An 18,616-nucleotide genomic window follows, 5' to 3' on the forward strand; every position below is an offset into this window, starting at 1 on the left:
GCTAGAGTGAGACCCTGCATTGAAAAAAAAAAAAAAAAAAAGGCAAACATAAGAATAGATTTAATACAACTTAAGTGTGTTAAAAAATTCATCCTATTTTTCTTTGTGTTATGATTAGTCATCAGAATGTATTAATACATGTTAAAGATTGGATTTCATACCCTAAATTCACATATTGACGTTTAACTTCCCTCCCATACTTTAGATATAGTTACTTAAGGTGAGGTCATATTGCAATAGGATGGACCCTTGATCTAGTGTTGTTATAAAAAGGGTGTTCTCTGAATACATGCAAATACAGACAATAAGAATTACACATGATCAGGGTACACATGAGATAATGTAGAAGAAGCCAGTGATTGTTCTAGAACAGATATTTTCTCAGCTTTGAGAAGGATAAGTCATGGAGACCATTGACCTAGAACTTGACTCCTCCAAAACTGTAATATAATAAATTTCTGCTATCTGGTCTACTAAATTGATGGTACATTGTTACTGAAGCCCTAGGGATAAACTCATTGGGTTTTCAGGAAATATTATGGAAACTTGAACTGGATTTGTTCTCCACAGGCTCAAATTTTGGTCTGTAATTATCCCTTTGATAAATTTATATATTTGCTACTCAAGATAGTAGAAATCTTTCTTCAAAGAAATAGTTGTGTTAAATATATATAAAACATACCTTAAATATTTGAAGAAAACTTTTAGAAGAATCTATCATTAATATAAAAAATGTCAGCTTATATTTTATAATCTATCTTGGTTTGCATTTGCATAATTTCATATTTTTTGACTGCATCTAGATTATAAACCCCATATCCAGTCATTTTTGTATCTTCCCATAAGATTATTGGCCCTATAAAAAGAGGATGTATAGTTAGGTCTTAGCTCCACTACTTCCTATCTATGTGATTGTGGGTTAGTCCTCTATTCTCACACTGAATTGCTCATCCAGAAAATGGGAAAATTAAGTTTCATAACAAGTAGATGTTTAAGAGTCACTTACTGGGTTGAATTTTCATAATCTTTTTTTAAATCTAGATTCCATATATGAGAGAAACATGATAGTTGTATTTTGGAATCTGGCTTATTTGGCTCAACATGATAATTTTGTTTCATCCATCTTCTTGCAAACAATATATTTTTTTCCATCATTGTGGCCAACTAAAATTTTATTCTACATACATGGCACATTTTCCTTATCCATTCATTTATTAATTGATTCCTAAGCTGATTCTATACTTTGAACATTATGAACAGTGCTATGATAAATATGGGTATGCAAATATTGTATGCTGACTGTCTTTCAGGTGTGTACCCAGGAGCGGTACATCTGAAGAATATGATAGTTCTGTTTTTAATTTTTATTTATTTATTACTATTAGATATGGACATATTTTGTATGTAAACAACACATGTTGGCACCATATTTTCCTTCCTCCATGCCCCTTTTCTGAAGGGACTTTCCTCACTGGGGATGCAGGTCAACCCTGTGGAGATTGTGGGTCATGCATTATGGGTTGGGGAAAGGCAATATCTCTGTGCAAATGTCTCAACTTGTGGCTGTACCAATCTTTCCAACCCCTCTCCATCAAAAATTCCCTGAGCCATGTTGGGAGCATTTTAATTCTACTTCAGTGATGGACACTTAGGAGCCTCTAGATCTCTGGCTTGGTAGGTGTTGAGTGTCCTCAGTATCTTTCTCCATCACCCATGTGCTGATATCAGATTCACTAAGAAAGCAGCATGCTTGCTCTTTTCTCCAATTCCTCTGTGGTTTCATCTGGGGCTGGGGTGGAGTGCACTGGGTCATTTATCTCCTCAGGTCCAGTTCCCATCTGAAAAAGAGAAGCATATTCTGGGATAACCATTATTAATTTCGAGAGAATTAAAAGGGTATATAGACCCTCTTATAGTCTAAGGTTAGTGGGACCTTGGAAATGGAAAGCAGAACCATTTTCTGGATATGATTATGACTTGTTTTCCCAGTTCCAGATATGGTTTCCTTTCCACTGAGGGATCTGTTAGCCAACCCAAGAGCATTTGGCTATCCACCATGGCTGTGTGCCACTACTGCACTTAGGTGAGCATCACACCAAGTTGTTTGCTTCTGAGTCACTTAGACTTTGAGTTGCTTGGACAGATATGGGCCACTTTCCCCTGGTAGCTCATTTAGTACCTTTCAGCACTAGATGAGCTAATTGTCTGGGGACTGGCTCTCCTCTAGATTCCAACCAGGTTTCTCTATGGTCTGTGCCATTTTTTTTAAAGGAACTATGTATGATCCTAGTTTCTCTAGTGGATGGACTAATTTAATTTATATTCCCACCAATAATGTATTAGGGTTTCATTCCCACCTACCCTCCTTCTTGCCAATGTTTGTTGTTGCTTGGATTTTTAATTTTATTTTAATTTTTTTTTTATTAGAGAGAGAGAGAATGGATGGACATGCTAGGTCCTCTAGCCAATGCAAATAAACTACAGATGAATGCACCACAATATGCATGCGGTTTACGTGAGTTCTGAGGAATCAAACCTGGATTTTTAGGCTCACAGGCAAGTACCTTCACCACTAAGCCATCTCTCCAGCCTTATTGCTTAACTTTTTCATGATATCCATTATGACGGGTTACATGGAATCATGGTGTGGTTTTGATTTGAATTTCCCTGGCAGCTAAAGATACTGAACATTTGTTCATGAATTTGTTGGATATTTTCATTTCTTTTGAGAGCTGTCTGTTTAGTTCATTTGCTCATTTGTTGACTGGGTGATTTTGTGCTTAATCCTGGATGTTGATCTTCTATCAGATATATAGCTGACAAGGATTTTCTCCCATTCTGAATACTGTCTCTTCACTGTGTTCATTGTCTTCTTTGCTATGCCAAAGCTTTTAACTTGATGTAATCCCACCTATCAGTTCTCATTATTATTTCTTGAGCTATTGGAGTCCTATGTAGAAAGTCACGTCTGTACTTATAAAGCTTCCCTATGTTTTATTCTAGTAGTTAGAAATTTTCAGGGTGTCTATTAAGGTTTTTGTACAGGATGAGAGATTGTGATTTAGGTTAAATCTTCTGCATGTGGATATTAAGTTTTCCTAGCACCATTTGTTGGAAAGGTTATCTTTTCTCAACGTATGCCTTTTTCTTTTAAAAAGAATATTTTGGGATGGAGAGATGGCTTAGACATGAAGGTACTTGCCTACAAAGCCAAGGACCCAGGTTTGCTTCCCCAGGACCCATGCAAGTGAGACAGACAAGGTGGCACATGCATCTGGAGCTCATTTGCAGTGGCTGGAGGCCTTGGTGCATCCATTCTCTCTCTTTGCCTCTTTCTCTCCCCTTCTCTCTCCCCCAAATAAAAAGAAAAAATTAAATTAAAAAAATTTCCACTTTTTTGACATGTTCATATATGTGTAAATAATGTATTTTGATCTTATTCTTCCCCAGTTACCCTCTTTATCCCCCCTCTTCTCCCTCCAACATTCTTCTTCTTCCCCATTAATCTCCATCTTGCTTTCATGCCTTGTTTTAGCCCACTAATGTAAATTAAGGTTACTTGTATGATCATGGGAGAAAGGCTATTTATTGTGTATTTTGGTGTGTTTTTCAATTTCTGCTTTCAGTTTTTTATAGCTTTCAATATAGAAGTCTCTCACATTCTGTGTTAGGTTGACTCTTAGAGGCTTTTTGTTCTTCAGACTACTGTTAACTGTGGTTGTCTTCCTGATTTCTTTCTCAGCATGTTTGTTATTGGTATATAGAAAGGCTGAGTAAGTTTGTATATTGGCTTCATATCCTGCTTCTTTGCTGAATTTGTTAATCAGATCTAAGAGTTTTCTGGTTGAATACTTGTGGTCTTTTAAGTATAGGATCATATTTGTTGGCCAGTTGGCTGGGATTGATTCCCCAGTGCCCATTTAAAGCAAGATACACAAAGTAATGCATGCGTTTGGATCTTGTTTGCAGGACAACAGGCCTTGGCACACCCATTCTCCACCCTCTCTTCCCTCCAAAATAAATAAAAACACTACGTTATTTATCATCCATCCATCCATCCATCCATCTATCTATCTATCTATCTATCTATCTGGTAGGCTTTTTTCCAGTGATGGTGAAATATTGAGAGGTTTAATATTCTGCAAGAAACCACAGAAGCTGTGAACAGACACACAAACACACACAGAATGAAGGTCCCTTATGTGCATGGATAAAGCTCCTATAAGAAGCCATAGATTAATTGAAAATCACAGTGCCAGGCATGGGACTCCTCCCAATGAGTTGCTCAAGAAGACCACAAAGGCCCCTAAAACAATGTAGGCTATTTCCATTGCTCTTGGCTGCCCTTCAAAACTAGATGGTAAGTTCCTATTGCTGAAGACACCACATGTTTTGGTTGCAGGACATAGAGATAACAAGGTGGAACAGAGCTGGAAACTTAGTCCCTGTTGCCTAGCTTTCATAATGCCAGAATAGGGAAAAAGTCATCCACATTTTTACCCAGTATACTTAAAAACTCACCTGTCAGGAAAGATGTGTCTATTGGTGCAGGGTAATTAACTACTTTCTATTTGGCTTTGGGAGGAGGGAATATGTGCCTCAAACTGTAAACCTTGTTAGAAGCCATGGCTCATAGGTCATAGGCCCTAGCAGGAGAATCATATATGTTGGTATGCTGAATGGATAAGTTGTCACACTGTTTTCTCAGTATTTATGTTTATACTTATAGGATAGTACTAGTCAATCACAGAAGTTTCTTTTTGCAGTGGGCAGAGGTTAATGAAGACATACATAATATGAAATTTCTGAGAATAAGTGACTATTGTGTGCTCATCACTAATCAGGACATCGTTACCACTTCCTCTAAAGCTCAGGGAACCTTGCTGAAGAGGGGCCAGAAAGAATGTTAAGAGCTGAAGGATGGGGAGGACTGCTCTGGAATGCAGTCTTCTGGATATGATGTGGCTGTTTCACTAATGAACTCACAACAGGTATGTTTTTCTGAACAAGAATGAGCCCATGAACATTCAGTCATGGATGAGGGAACAGCTCACAAGATCTACTCCTTACTTATAGACTATCTGTTGTAAGTCAATGGTTACTGGGGGAGGGAGACATGTTCTTCAGCGGTATGGCCACTGGTAAGTTATTCCAGTAAATAATGCCCTGGAACATGCAAGCAACCCTAATTTCACTCAGTGGCTCACCAAGAAAAAGACCTGAAAGTAGAAAGGGAATTATTTGGGAAAAAGAAAGGGTAAGTGGGAATGGAAAGGAGATAAAAGATGGTAATCAGTAGTCAATATGGTCACATTATATACATCATGAAATTCCTGGGGTGATGATATAGATCATAGCTGAAGCCAGTTGCACTCATCTCTGTAGAAGTAATTGGTGTTGTGTGAGGCCATGTGTATGTTGTCAGCATCAGGGCTACATTTGTGTTCAAGGTTATCTCTTTGTGTACCTGGAGCCTGCTGAGCCAGTGAGCTTTTGTACCCTGTTAACTGGGAAGGTTCCCACTCATTGCATATGTGCTCTAGTCTGTGCACCCAGGGATGTCCTTTTAAGTCAGAAATTTTAGGAACTGCATTGAGACCCAAGAGAAATCGGGAACTTTGCCTGCCAGAGTCAGTACTTTCAGACATCACCCAGAAGCCAACCACCCTGTGGGAGGAAGGAAGCTTGGAAAATCCAGGGATGTGCTGGTGCGTGCTTAAAGCTTTCAGTCTCACTTGACAGGGTACCATACACAGCAGGTAGCTGGCTTGAGACTGGAGATCACAGTCTCATTAGGGATCCTCACCACTGAGGGTGGGGTACCAACAACCAATCTCTCCCCAGCCTGAGCGTGCTGCTGTTTGATCTTCTCACCTCTCCACTACTTGGTTTTGTGGCCATCTCCTACCTGGACAGTGTCTCAGAGTGCACCCAGGGTCCTTAATTGCTGGTTGTGCCTCCAGTTTAGGTCCTAAGAGTAATTCTCTCTTGAGCAACAGAACCCTCTCTCAGCATGGTTCCTGGTTATAATTCTGTGAGAGATTGTGTGCTAGTCAGTCTACAAGGCCCAATCTGGTGCTGAAGGGTTGGAGGCTTTCTGCGGATCTGCTGGTCTTCTGTCCACATTGGAGGGCTGAAGAAGCTAGGCTGCACAGCAGCCAAGGATGGCAGCAACTGGGCACATGCAAAGAGAAAGGGCAATCTGACAAAAATCACTGCTTTTTCCTGGAACTTCTTCATATATAGTCTGCCACCAGAAAGGCTGGCCACTCTGGGGTGGGTCTTCCCTCACTTAACCCTTCCTGGAAATGTCTATTCCATGATTCCTGATCCAATCAAGTTGACAGTAGAGGTGAACTGTCACATATGGGGAGTGGTATATTTAGATTTCTTCTCCAGTGTTAGCCTGCTGCACAGGGTAAGTGTCTGTTGTACCAAATCCCTATGGTGGATTTACAGCTGTGGGAACTGTGGGTTGCACCTGATGGCTGGGGCTCCATTCTGTTGTCACAGGGCTGCTTGGCTTACCTCATGGCTCCAGCTCCAGCTTTCCCTATCCTGCCTGGGTTTGGAGCTTCAGATACTTTTCTGCTTTTCTCTGCATTGCTGTTCAGTTTCTCTTGGCCCTCAGCTGTCCTATCACCCCTGCCTTCATTCCTTCTTCTCTTCCTTTCCTCCGAGTATACTCTCCTCTGCAACCTTGACTCTGCTTATTCATGCAGCAATGTGGAGGAGCTCTAGCAAGAAACTTTGTTTAAATTTTTTGCATGTGTATTATGTGTGATGTGTGTTTGGTGTATATACATGTATGTGCAGATGTGTGTGCTTACATGTATAAGCATGCACATGGAGGCCAGAGAAAGCCAGGTGACCTTCCTCTGTCATTCATCTGTGTGTTTCCTTGAGACAGGGTACAATAGCTGCAATGTTCAGCTTTCACATGGGTGCAGAGGATCCAATTCAAATTCAGGTCTTCATGCTTGCATGGCAAGCACTGAACCATTTTCCCAGCCCTTTCTTAACAATCTTCAGTTGACCTCCTGCTCACATTCTCTGCACTGGAAAGGAAGAGCTGAGGTTTGTGTGGGCCAGTGATTCTCCTGTCTCCATGCTGGTGTGTTTGGCCATGCCCAGCTGTTTATGTGAGTCCTGAGAAACCAAGGGTCTCAGGCCCTCATGCTTGCAGCAAGTGCTCTTATCCACTGATCCATCTCCCGAGGCCGGCCTTAAACTATTTTGATTTTAAATGTTATGAACTTAGTTGATGATAAAGATAGTGAAATCTGTGCAATAATCATCCTTACATGTAGATTACACTGTGGACTGAGAGCCCACCAAGAGTGCTCAGCAACACTAGAGGTGGAAATGTTTACTACATCAGGTTGAATTTCCAGTGTTAATCCATTTTGCATATTTCTGTGACCAGTTTTGGGGACCAAATACTCACTTCCTCTTCTAAATATATCTTTCTTCCCTGGGAAACAATGGTCTGGTCAAGAACAGATTGTTTTGTGGGACCACAGGGTAACATGAACCCATCTGACTGGGACTAGGGCCAGAGCTTCTCTGGACTGTGGGTGCTGAAGCTTCAGAGGTTGTGTTCCCCTTAGTCTTAGTCCCCAGATGGAGGCTTGGTCAGCAACATCTGCAGCAGAAGCAAGGAGTACACATGATCCACACCCTGGAGATCTTTTGTGTGTGTATGCATACATGTGTGTGAATGTATGTTTGTATGGGTGTGGGCCCATGTGTGTTTGTGTGGGTGCATGCATGCATGTGTGCACACACTTGTGGAGGACAGAGGTTACCATTAAATATATGTCTCTTGCTCTCCATGTTTTATTGTAATTTTTGGAGACAGGATCTCTCATTGAAACTGCTTTGGCTAGACTTAGTCGGTGAGCCCTAGGAATCCACCAATTTCTGCCTTTTAAGAGCTGGGATTGCAGATACATGCCACAATGTCCAGCTTTCACATGGGTGCAGAGGATCCAATTCAAATTGAGGTCTTCATGCTTGCATGGCAAGCACTGAACCATTTTCCCAGCTCTCCCTTAACAATCTTAAGTTGACTTCCTCCTCACACTTCCTGCACTGGGAAGGGAGTGCTCATTTCCAGGGGTGTAACTCCCATGGCTCCTTTGGGTTGTTAAGGGATAACTAATTTTCTGATCTTCATAATGAAAACAAGTTTGTCACCAGGTTAACAAGTGAAAGTTTGATCATACAAATGCATATGTGTGGATATAACAGTGGTTGAAAACAGGGATTCTGGAGACATACAGGTTGGTCTGTTCCACAGCTCCACCAGGAACCAGCTGTCGAACCTTCAGTAAGAAACTCTTGCTTCCATACCTCAATGTCTTCCCCTGTGAAGTGGGAAGAGTAGCCATAGTAGCTGCCTTGTGGGATTGTGGTAATGTTCACTTCAGGCAATCCAAATAAAATGCCTCATACGATGCAGGGCTATATGCCAGGGAAGGATTTCTGTGGACACTCCCCCCTACTGCCAGCATGCAGTGTGCATGGGTGCTACGTATGCTGCAGACACTGGGCTGGTGTGATGAGGGCTGAGAGACCTATAGCCAGTATCAAGCGCAAGGTCTGGCATTTCACTGGCCCTCAGTAAATAATATCTGAGCTTTTCTGCTTATATACATAACTTTTTATTTTATTTTTTTAAATTATTTTTGTTTATTTATTTGAGAGCGACAGAGAGAAAGAAGCAGATAGAGAGAGAATGGGCACACCAGGGCCTCCAGCCACTGCAAAAGAACTCCAGATGCATGTGCCCCCTCGTGCATCTGGCTAATGAGGATCCTGGGGAACTGAGCCTTGAACTGGGGTCCTTGAGCTTCACAGGCAAGCACTTAACCGCTAAGCCATCTCTCCAGCCCTGAGTTATTCTTTTCTCTAATATGCCTTTCTAATGCCCTGTGAAGCACTTGTCACACCCATTTGCTCTGCTCTCAGTCCTTGCTAACAGGGTGACTTAGCAATCTGTAAGCAGCAGAGGATGTTCATTAAAAAACACCTCACTCGTCTTTTCTTCTATTCGGTAATAGGTGAGGGATATGAGTACTTTCCTGTCACATTTCTCTAGTCAAGTCACAAAGAAGTCTCTGCAGTCACTTAAGAGAGAATAAAAATTACAATAAGACATCCTGAGGCCCAGGGCAGCTCATGCTTCCCTTAGAATGTGAATGGATCATGGCAATAATCGGCTTAGGGTTTAAGAGACTTTCTGGACTAGGAATCTTTTGTTATTTCTCAAACTATAATAAGATCACAGGGTTTTGCTGAATTCATGGTCCAGATAATGCCCATGTTACAGCGAGTGCTATGCCTTATGTCATCTGCGGTCTCAGGAAGCTGGGGCTACAGTGGGAATGGCGTGACTGATTATTTCTGGAAGTGTGAGATGAACCTTGCTTTTTCAAATACATTTTCCTTCTCTGGCTACTGAATCTAATGCTTTAATATATATTATTTATATGACTTTTATATCTACCTAAACAGTTACCTTCTACAAGCTCATCTCAATAAATGATGCCTCTTTCTATGTTCTGAATTTGTTTGTGAACAATATCCATGGGGCATGGGGAATGGAAAGGTAGAAGTCAGTCATTGTATTACACGTTACCCCATCCAGCCTTAAAGAAGAGGCCTGTATTACATCCTGACATATTATAGGTCTCCCAGAGGATTAAGAAATCAGACCTTTCATGGTTGGCATAACTTCCAACAATCTCAAAGGAAACTCCCCAAGGCAGGTGAAATTTAAATATGTAACATGATTCTTACTTTTAAATTTAGCTAATGGAATATATGCACTAAAATCTTTTTAAATTATTTTTTTATTAACAACTTCCATGATTGTAAGCAATATCCCATGGTAATGCCCTCCCTCCCCCTACTTTCCCCTTTGAAACTCCACTCTCCATAATATCCCCTCCCCTTCTCAATCAGTCTCTCTTTTATTTTGATGTCAGGATCTTTTATCTCCTATTATGATGGTCTTGTGTAGGTAGAGTCAGGTACTGTGGGGTCATGGATATCCAGGCCTTGCCTGCAGCCTTAGTTGTGTATTTCTAATTGTTCATGCACCCACATATTTCATATTATGGCTAAACAATGAATGCCTGTTAATTTATTTAGTGGAGATGAAAAATTAATCATGATACTGATTTTCAGATATTTTCTCTTTGGAAATCTCTGTTAATTTTTTTTGTTATATTGTGTGTGGTCTTAATAGCTGCATGTGTGTGTAGGTGTGCAGGTATGTGCACATACAGAGGCCAGAAGGCAAACTCGTGTATTATCCTCAGGTATGGTAGGCACCTTTTTTAAAAAAGAGAACTGTTTATTTGAACATGTACATGTGTGTGTGTGTGGGGGGGGGGCTGCTGGCTTTACATGAGTAGCTGGGGAACTGAATCTGGGCTGGCAGGCTTTTGCAATCACCTTTGACTGCTGAGCCATCTCCCCAGTCTCTGTCCACCACTTTTTTGAGAGGTGTAGAACATGCTAATTTGGCTAGTGAGCTCCTGGGACCCATCTGTCTCTACCTCCCCAGCAGAGACATGTGCCCAACATTTACAAGGTACTAAGTTCAAACTTGGGTCCTCCTGTTTGTGATGCAAGTACTTTCCTGACTGGGCCGTCTCCCCAGCCACTCTGCTTATTAAGTTTTAAAACCCTGCTTGAATTCCTATGCTTCATTTTCATTTCACTGTAAGAAACAGACAGACATTTATGTACCCGTTCAAATTGTCATAGCTTCATTCTCACTCCAAAAATTCTTTCTGGGCTTTTAGGCTTCTGTCTCTTGGCCCCCTCAGGGAAATCCCTTGGCTGTCATCCTTAGTCTCAAGGCACTCCACATTGTGAGGTGGCCATTCTGACATGGTCTCCACTAGATTCACTATCCCACCCAAATCTCTGACTCCTGAGTTGAATTGACTTCCCTTTATATTCTGACGTGTTCATCAGCTAAAATCTAATAAAGAAAAAGGAGTAAAATTTGATAAAGTCACTTAATTGTCTTAAGTAACACTACCATGCTTTTCAATATCATTTATCATTCTAGGCAATGTAGTGCATAAGGTTACTCAAAAGTAAAGTTGATGTCTAAGAATTTAGGGTAACTAAAAGATTGGACAGACTTAATAATTCCAATTTCTAGAAAAGTTTCTTATCAGAGTATCAGTTTTCTGTTTCTTATATTTTGGGGAAGGGATAGGGTTTTCTTCTGTAGTCCAGGCTGTCATGGAGCTCACTATATAGTAGTAATTTCCTTGCCTCAGCCTCTCAAGGACTGGGATTGCAGGCATGAGCAACCATACCATCTGAGAGTAGCCATTTTTGTTATTAGCTATGGTGACTCAAGACATCTGGTTTGAACTTACTGTCTTCTAAGACTGTTTTTCATTTTTCATCATCAATAAAATTCTGGTTACTAGGTAATATTACGCATATAGCAGATATCTGGGAAGATAATTCCGAAAATCAGTATAGCATTTCTAGACATAGTAGAACAGGAGCTGTAACCTGAAGTGCCTTGGAGGGGGGGAGAAATGTGCAAGACACAGTTAACTGACAAACAGCTTCATAGCAGGGAAGCAACAGGGAGTAGTGGGGACAGTGACAAAGGAGAGGGGTTGAATACTCTCTGTGGCTTAGCCACTTAGCAACCGATTCTTGCTTGAGAAGAAAATCCTGGCGTTTGTTAGTGGTTGGTTCTGTAAGAGAAGATCAAATTCCTAATTTCTGCACATTAAATTTCCAAATTTTAGATGGCAACTAGTTAAAAAAAAACTATCTGGAAAAAAAATACTATGGAGGTCCAACAAAACATGCCTATAGGCCAAATTTAGGCTTCAGTAGGCCTATATACAAAGAGGAGTTCCTTCTTTTTTGATAGGGTTCTGGAAGTCTCTCCCTGCTGCCCTATATGTAATCACTTCATCATTTCATTTCATCTCATCAGATAAAGTATCTTTTATTAAAGTATTATATTATTGCTATTAATAATTATTAGATCATAAAATTAGTACAACACAATTATGAGTATACTATTAATATAACAGTATATGACATTTATATAAACTTGTTTTTTCAATATTTTATCTTATTATTTTAAAATAATAAGCTATATAGAATAAAACCATACTCTCAATTTGCAATTTAAACATCTTAAGTTAAACATCTTAAGTATGGAGCAAATAAGTACATGAGATAACTGGTAAACCTAGGGATGAAAACTCAGGTGCATTCACTTTGATCATTAGCTGTATCTGTGAACAAGCTTATTACTGAATACTAACGTGTTGGAAAATGAAAGTGTATGAGTGATGCCCTGCTGAGAAATTCTGTAATAGAATAATGGAATTTTGCTTAAATGCAAATAGGAACATATCCCTAAATAATTTTACTTATTTACTTGAGAGGGAGAGACAGAGAGAAATAAACAAACAGAATGAGAGTATGGCGTGCCAGGGCCTCCTGCCACTGCAGATGAACCACTTTGTGCACCTGGCTTTACATGGGCATTGGGGAATTTAACCTGGGTTATTAGGCTTTGCAAGCAAGTGCCTTTAATTGCTGAGCCATCTCTCTGGCCCCAAATGTGTTTGTTTTCCACCAAATTTTGAATTATCTTTTTTTTTTTTTTTTTTTTGAGGTAGGGTCTCACTCTGGCTCAGGCTGACCTGGAATTCACTATGTAGTCTCAGGATGGCCTTGAACTCTTGGCGATCCTCCTACCTCTGCCTCCCGAGTGCTGGGATTAAAGGCGTGCGCCACCACGCCCGGCTGAATTATCTTTTGTAATATTAACAATTTTCCTTTTATTAACCCTTTCTGGGACCTATAAGCTGATGAACCTATTAAAGAAACAAATCAATCATTAAAAACAGACCGACTAGAAAATGGTAACATGTTTATTTTTATTTGTGACATTTAATTTCCTGAACTCACATAGGAACAATTTCATAAATAACTTTAGATTTATCTTACTTTTCTAATTGATTTAATTATGTTAGTTTGCTTTTCTTATCCTCAAACCCTTAATTGAATCACAAATAGAACTAAAATATAGTCAACATTTTTCAGATATATATAAAAAAGATGCAGGAAGACTTTGAAATCAGAACTCCAGAAACTAGCAAAACAGCTTGATTACAAATGGACTTCTCTCTATGTAATACAAATCCTTACACATCACTGAAAAAATTTAATCCATATTTAGTACCTTCCCAGAGGGAAATAGTCTGTTATAAAAAATTTTTTGTTGTTGACAATGATTTTTAAGCAAGGAAAAGAATCATTATTTTCAAAACACATGTTGACTAATTTTAGAAACAAGTCACCAGTTTCTTCAAAGACCAAAATAACCACAGCAAGATTGAGAACATTATTATCCAAGTAATGCCTTTGTGCCTGTTCCTGAAGACATGGCTGCATTTCTTTGTTCACAGTGTGGTATTTATGGGCATGGAAAGAACACCTGGTTAGGGGCTATAGGAAAGGATGTGTTTCCATCAATGACCAAAATCAATGAAAGACTAGCATAAATCATCACAAAAGATGAGAGGGACTGTATTCAAGTTCCTGAATGTTCTCCCAGTTAAAGGAAGGTGACTTTCACATATTTATACACAAAACAACCAAATCCAACCAGCATGACCTAATGAGGAATGGCAAAGGTAGGAAGAAGAATCAAGAAGGTTTGTGAATGAAGGTAATCTAGTTAAGCATTTTGTAAGATCCAAAGATTTATTATTATTACTATATTTCTGCACGTAAGGACTATCAAAACCACCAGGGTTTGGAGAAGGCACGAGATAATGGCCATGATGAAAACATGACATGAAAATTAACAACCTAGGCTGCATAACAGGAAGCTACAGCAGTATTTATCAACCTGCCACTTAAAGTATTCTTCCAATGAAGTGCTTTAGACATTTTGTTCCTAATAACCTCCCCCACCCACTATTGTAATACCCCTTGGACATTTGAGGCTACATAAATACTTTCTATCTGATTGTGTGCTGCTGTCTTCTGGAGAGGCATAACCTATTGTAGTATCTAAGATTTCCCCTCCAAAAAGTAATCAGCAATCATTCTCAACAAGGTTGCATGAGCTTGATGGATAAAACCATGGGTCCAAAAGAGAAGTCACTAAGGATGGGAGGAAAAAGTGGTCATACAGACTTCACTTCTAGCTACAGATCATACAAATTCTCATGAACCAGTTACCCCTGTATTATCGACACATGAACCTTTTCTGCTATCCCCTTCCTTTTGCTAAATGGAAAGGTGTGAATCCTTTTCTCAACTTATCAATCCTTTTCATCCAACTGCAAAGGTGCTAACATTGGAGGGAGGGAGTTTGTAGACCCCTGATAATATTGTGAAGTGTGTACATGTATAGACTCCTATTCTATAAAATGTATGTGTGATGAATTTCAAAGTTTAATGATGAATTATGGACCTTGATAGTAACTGAATCAGTCAGATAACTACTGAACCTACTGGTCCATCTTAACATCATGGAAAGAGGCAATGAGACATGTTATCTGATTTGGTACAATAAGCAAACAACATTACTTGAGCAGTGTTCTTGCTTCCCTAAAAGTTTACCCCCCTCAAATCCCATATGAGGAAACAGACCCTATTGCTGAAGACACCACATGCTGACATAGAACATTGAGAGATACAGCTGGAATCTGGGGAAGAAGCCATTTCCCAGATGGTCTGCCCATATACTGCTGGAAAATGCTACATGAGCTGCTGGGGGAAAATGATCCACAATGTCATGAGCAAGCAGGAGACAGTGCTATACAAAAGCAACCAGCCTGACAAGATGTACACACCTGTGCAATGGTGGCACCCAGCCTAGGTGGGTAACCAGTGGCCCTCTGCTTGGCTAAGCAATCTGCTCAGTGGAAAGGAACCCATAGCTGGAACTGGGAATCGAGTCAGAATTCTATGAAGACCAAGATTATGAATTCAGATGAGAAGCTCCCACTAGTTTTTGGCTAAATGAGAGGCTACCCACCCCCATCAAAAATCTCTCTAACAATGCTTATCCTTTTTAATCTATGCTGATCTGACTCTCCAAAGGATAATTTATTTTTCTTCTTCAGAAGGCAGAAAGAACTGAGAACAACCAAATTCTACCAACAAGACAAGAAAAGATAGCTGACTCCCTGGCAGGAGATGAACCATCCCTTGCACATCAGCTAGGGCCCAGGTGAAACCACAGAGGAATTGGGAGAATGAGCAAGAGTGCTGCTTCCATGGTGAGCCTGACAGTCTGTGCCAGGGTGATGGACACAGACACTGAGGACACTCAACACATACCAAAGCTGAGATCCAGAAGCTGCTGAGAATACAACACTAAAGTACACTTAAAACACACTCACCCAGGCTCAGGGAATTTTGCAGAAGAGGAGGCAGAAAGACTGTAAGAGCCACAGGGTGGGAAGGAATATACAGAGGCATTGCCCCTCCCTGTCCCAATGACTGCTGCTCTCACAACTCATAAACCACAATCCCACCGGGAATATCAGCAATCTCACTGAGAAGGGCCCTCATTGAAATGCGGGCAGGGAGGAGGAAAATGATGGTACCAACACATGATGTGTCCATATAAAGACTCTACGTAATAAAAACAAAAAAGAAAAAAATAACCTTTCAAGTGGTGGGGATATTCCATAAACAAAAAAGTTTGAGTTCTTCAAAAATGTTGGTCATGAAAGACCCAACACACACACGCATGCACGCACGCACGCACAAATACTAATCCACTAATGGAAACTAAAGAGAATGATGGACAAGTAAACATAAACTGTGCTTCTTGATTCATTCCTTTTAAAGAAATCAAGTGTGAAGAATATTTTGAGACAGTTGGAGACTTCTGAACTGTGTACCAGATCTGCACTGTTAACCTTCCATTTCTTAGAGGTGCTGACATTAAAGATGGATAGGATAATGTTCTCACTAACAGGAGAATAATGAATGCTTAAAATTTTAAGCTGACTGCATTTTTATAATGATCCACAACAAGAATGTGAATTTATAATAATGAAGAAAACGGGAAGCATATTAACAGTCAATGTGCTTAAGGACATAGGGTGCTCACTATAATCATTCAACTTTGAAAGCCTTCCCCCACTAAAACAGTGGCAAAAGAGCAACAAGAACCAAGGCCAGATTAGGAGAAAGAAATGGGGTTGACAGCCTCTGGTCCAGAGAGCTGCAGATGTTTATGGGGCTGCGAGGAGCTTAGATTCTCCATTTGCTGAAGACAAGTTAGGCCAAAGATTTAAGAACTGCCTATAAGGATGTTCTTTAGAATTGGCCGAAGTTGTATGGAAAGAGAAACATTATGTAATCAAAAAAGTAAGAGTAGTTTGCCAGAGTTTGTTCAAAAGAGTTAATTAGTGCAATTAACTATACAACCAGGAGAAAAATCTGTTCCAAGTTAAATCCGTATTTCTAAACCAAGTGGCAACTTCATATACATGGGTAATAGAAAATGACAAATGTTAATGACACATGTCTGCCTTCCCCCTTTATGGAGCATAGCTGAAATGCAGGAGGACACTGAACATTTTAATGTGAAGATCCTGCGGTTGTCCATGAGAGCTACAGAGAGTCTTTGAGGGCACAGGTGTCAGACTTCATTTCCCAGTCCCACCATCCTGCACTCCCATGTGGTACTGCAATGGTCCAGGCCAGGGATAGAAGTTCTTCTGATTCCTTAGCACAGTCAGAAGTGAGGCTGGAAAAAATTCTGCCTGTCTTGGCCTTTCAAAGTTAACTTAGGGAAAATCTCACTGTGAACTAGAGTAAGCACAGAAGAGAAGTAGTACCGTTGGTCTGTAGGGTCAACATAAAATGCCACTGTGTCAGTGCTGACTTAGTCTGACAAAGATTTCATACTTTCTAGGATTCTGTGGCAGCCAAAAATGGTTTCCACACATGGATGTATACTAAGACAACTCCTTTATCTTTTGTTATGACATTAAATGTATGAATACATTCATATCTACTTCCTTTCACCAACTGACAGCTTATTAAAATCAAATATATTGGGAAATATTATTATGCCCTAGTCACAGGCTGTCAGGCTGTCACATTTTGTGAATAAATCAGTGAAGTCAACACACACCAGGGTTCAAAAGGCAGGAGGTAGTGCAGAATGGTTATTCTGATTGCTGGATGAGGAAAACTGGAATGAATGGGAGGAAGTCAACTACAGCTCCTCTGTGATTTTAGCAACTGTAGCACAATTACTGGGGCAGAAATTAATTTTGTGTCATAACACAGGAGGGGTGGGGAGAGTGGTAGAAGAGGAAACATTGCCTGGGTACAGAAACTCTGGGCAGCTACAAATTAATAGTCAGGATGTATAATCTACAGGCACCAAATGCCAACTATATTTTAAAACTGACTTCTCACTGAAGTTATATAGAGACATCCAGGACTCTATGCTTTAACAATGAACAAACACTGCACTAATCTGGCTCAGGGTTCCTACTGATCACTCCTAACTTTATTTCTTTCTTCTGGGAAATTGAAAAGAATGTCTTCAATGGAAAAGTCAAGGAATGACTGTGGCTATAAAGAATGCATTCTGACCAGGGCTGGTCACTAGTAACTTGTCAGCTCTATCAGTGACCAGCTCTTCCCAGTGGTTAGAATGTGAGAGCCTGCTTGGGACACAGACAAGCCAGCTCATGGAGTGGTCCCTGACAAATCTGCTTATGAGGGAAGTGGCATGGGCACTGCCCGATGGGCTTCAGGTCTCTCCCAGCTCCAAGCCCCACACAACAAAAAGCCACAGGAGCCTGCAGAGACTCAAAGGAAGACTGGGGACAGAAGAACTTGCTGCCTACCTGAAATCCCCATATTCACTCAGTACTTAGAAAACACATGACAGAAAAGTCAGCCTAGTTGTCTGACAAGACAAAATCAACATCTCGGTCTCAAAACCTGAATTCCAGTAAAGCTTATGCGGCAGGTCACAGGCAGAAGTGTAACGTGCACAGAAGCGCGAGGCCCTCCTGCAAGTGGCTGCAGCCATAGGGGTCAAGGCTGGGTTTTCTTCATACATCAGTCTGCCTGGCCCGCGGGTCTTGGCTAGCAGCACTCAGAGGGTTAAGAGCACATGGAGTGAGTAGGAAGCGTCTTTCAGGAGTCCCCGTGGTGTGGCATCAGCTTTCCTGCTCCTGGAAGTAGGGGTCACTTCATCCAGGGAGGGCCCTCATGCCCCATGGGGATGCCCCAAGGAAACAGCTTTCCTTTCTTCTGGAGGATGAGGTGGGCATTAGTGACACATCCTGGCTGTCATCTCTTTCTGAAAAGCAAAGAGAAGAACCATTAGGGGAGATAATCATTAGAGAGGGGGCCTTTGGGGACAGCTGGATGGGGCTGGGTAGAGAGGAAGGTGGTGCTGAATGTCCAGGGTGCTGAGGACTAAGGGAGCTGGAAAGGAAGCTGTTTTGTTTTTAACTGAGAACTTTAACAAATAATCATACTATCGTTTGATCATTAAAAAGAAAAAGAATGGTTGAAATTGCAGATCATAAACTTGAGGACATTTCAC

The 18,616-nt window shown here is 40.6% G+C and overlaps 1 protein-coding gene across 1 annotated transcript in view; it reads right to left on the bottom strand.

Annotated features, from left to right (window-relative positions):
- Positions 1-15,429: 15,429 nt before the first annotated feature.
- Positions 15,430-18,616, bottom strand: part of Mob3b (MOB kinase activator 3B) — a 201,241-nt gene continuing 198,054 nt past the window's right edge. Inside the window, exon 4 of the mRNA XM_045141532.1 lies at positions 15,430-18,367. Coding sequence (XP_044997467.1) covers positions 18,338-18,367 — 30 coding nt within the window. The 3' untranslated portion in view covers positions 15,430-18,337. The remainder of the gene's footprint in view (positions 18,368-18,616) is intronic.

Source organism: Jaculus jaculus, chromosome 1 (assembly GCF_020740685.1).
Source record: "Jaculus jaculus isolate mJacJac1 chromosome 1, mJacJac1.mat.Y.cur, whole genome shotgun sequence".
Classification (NCBI taxonomy): Eukaryota; Metazoa; Chordata; class Mammalia; order Rodentia; family Dipodidae; genus Jaculus; species Jaculus jaculus.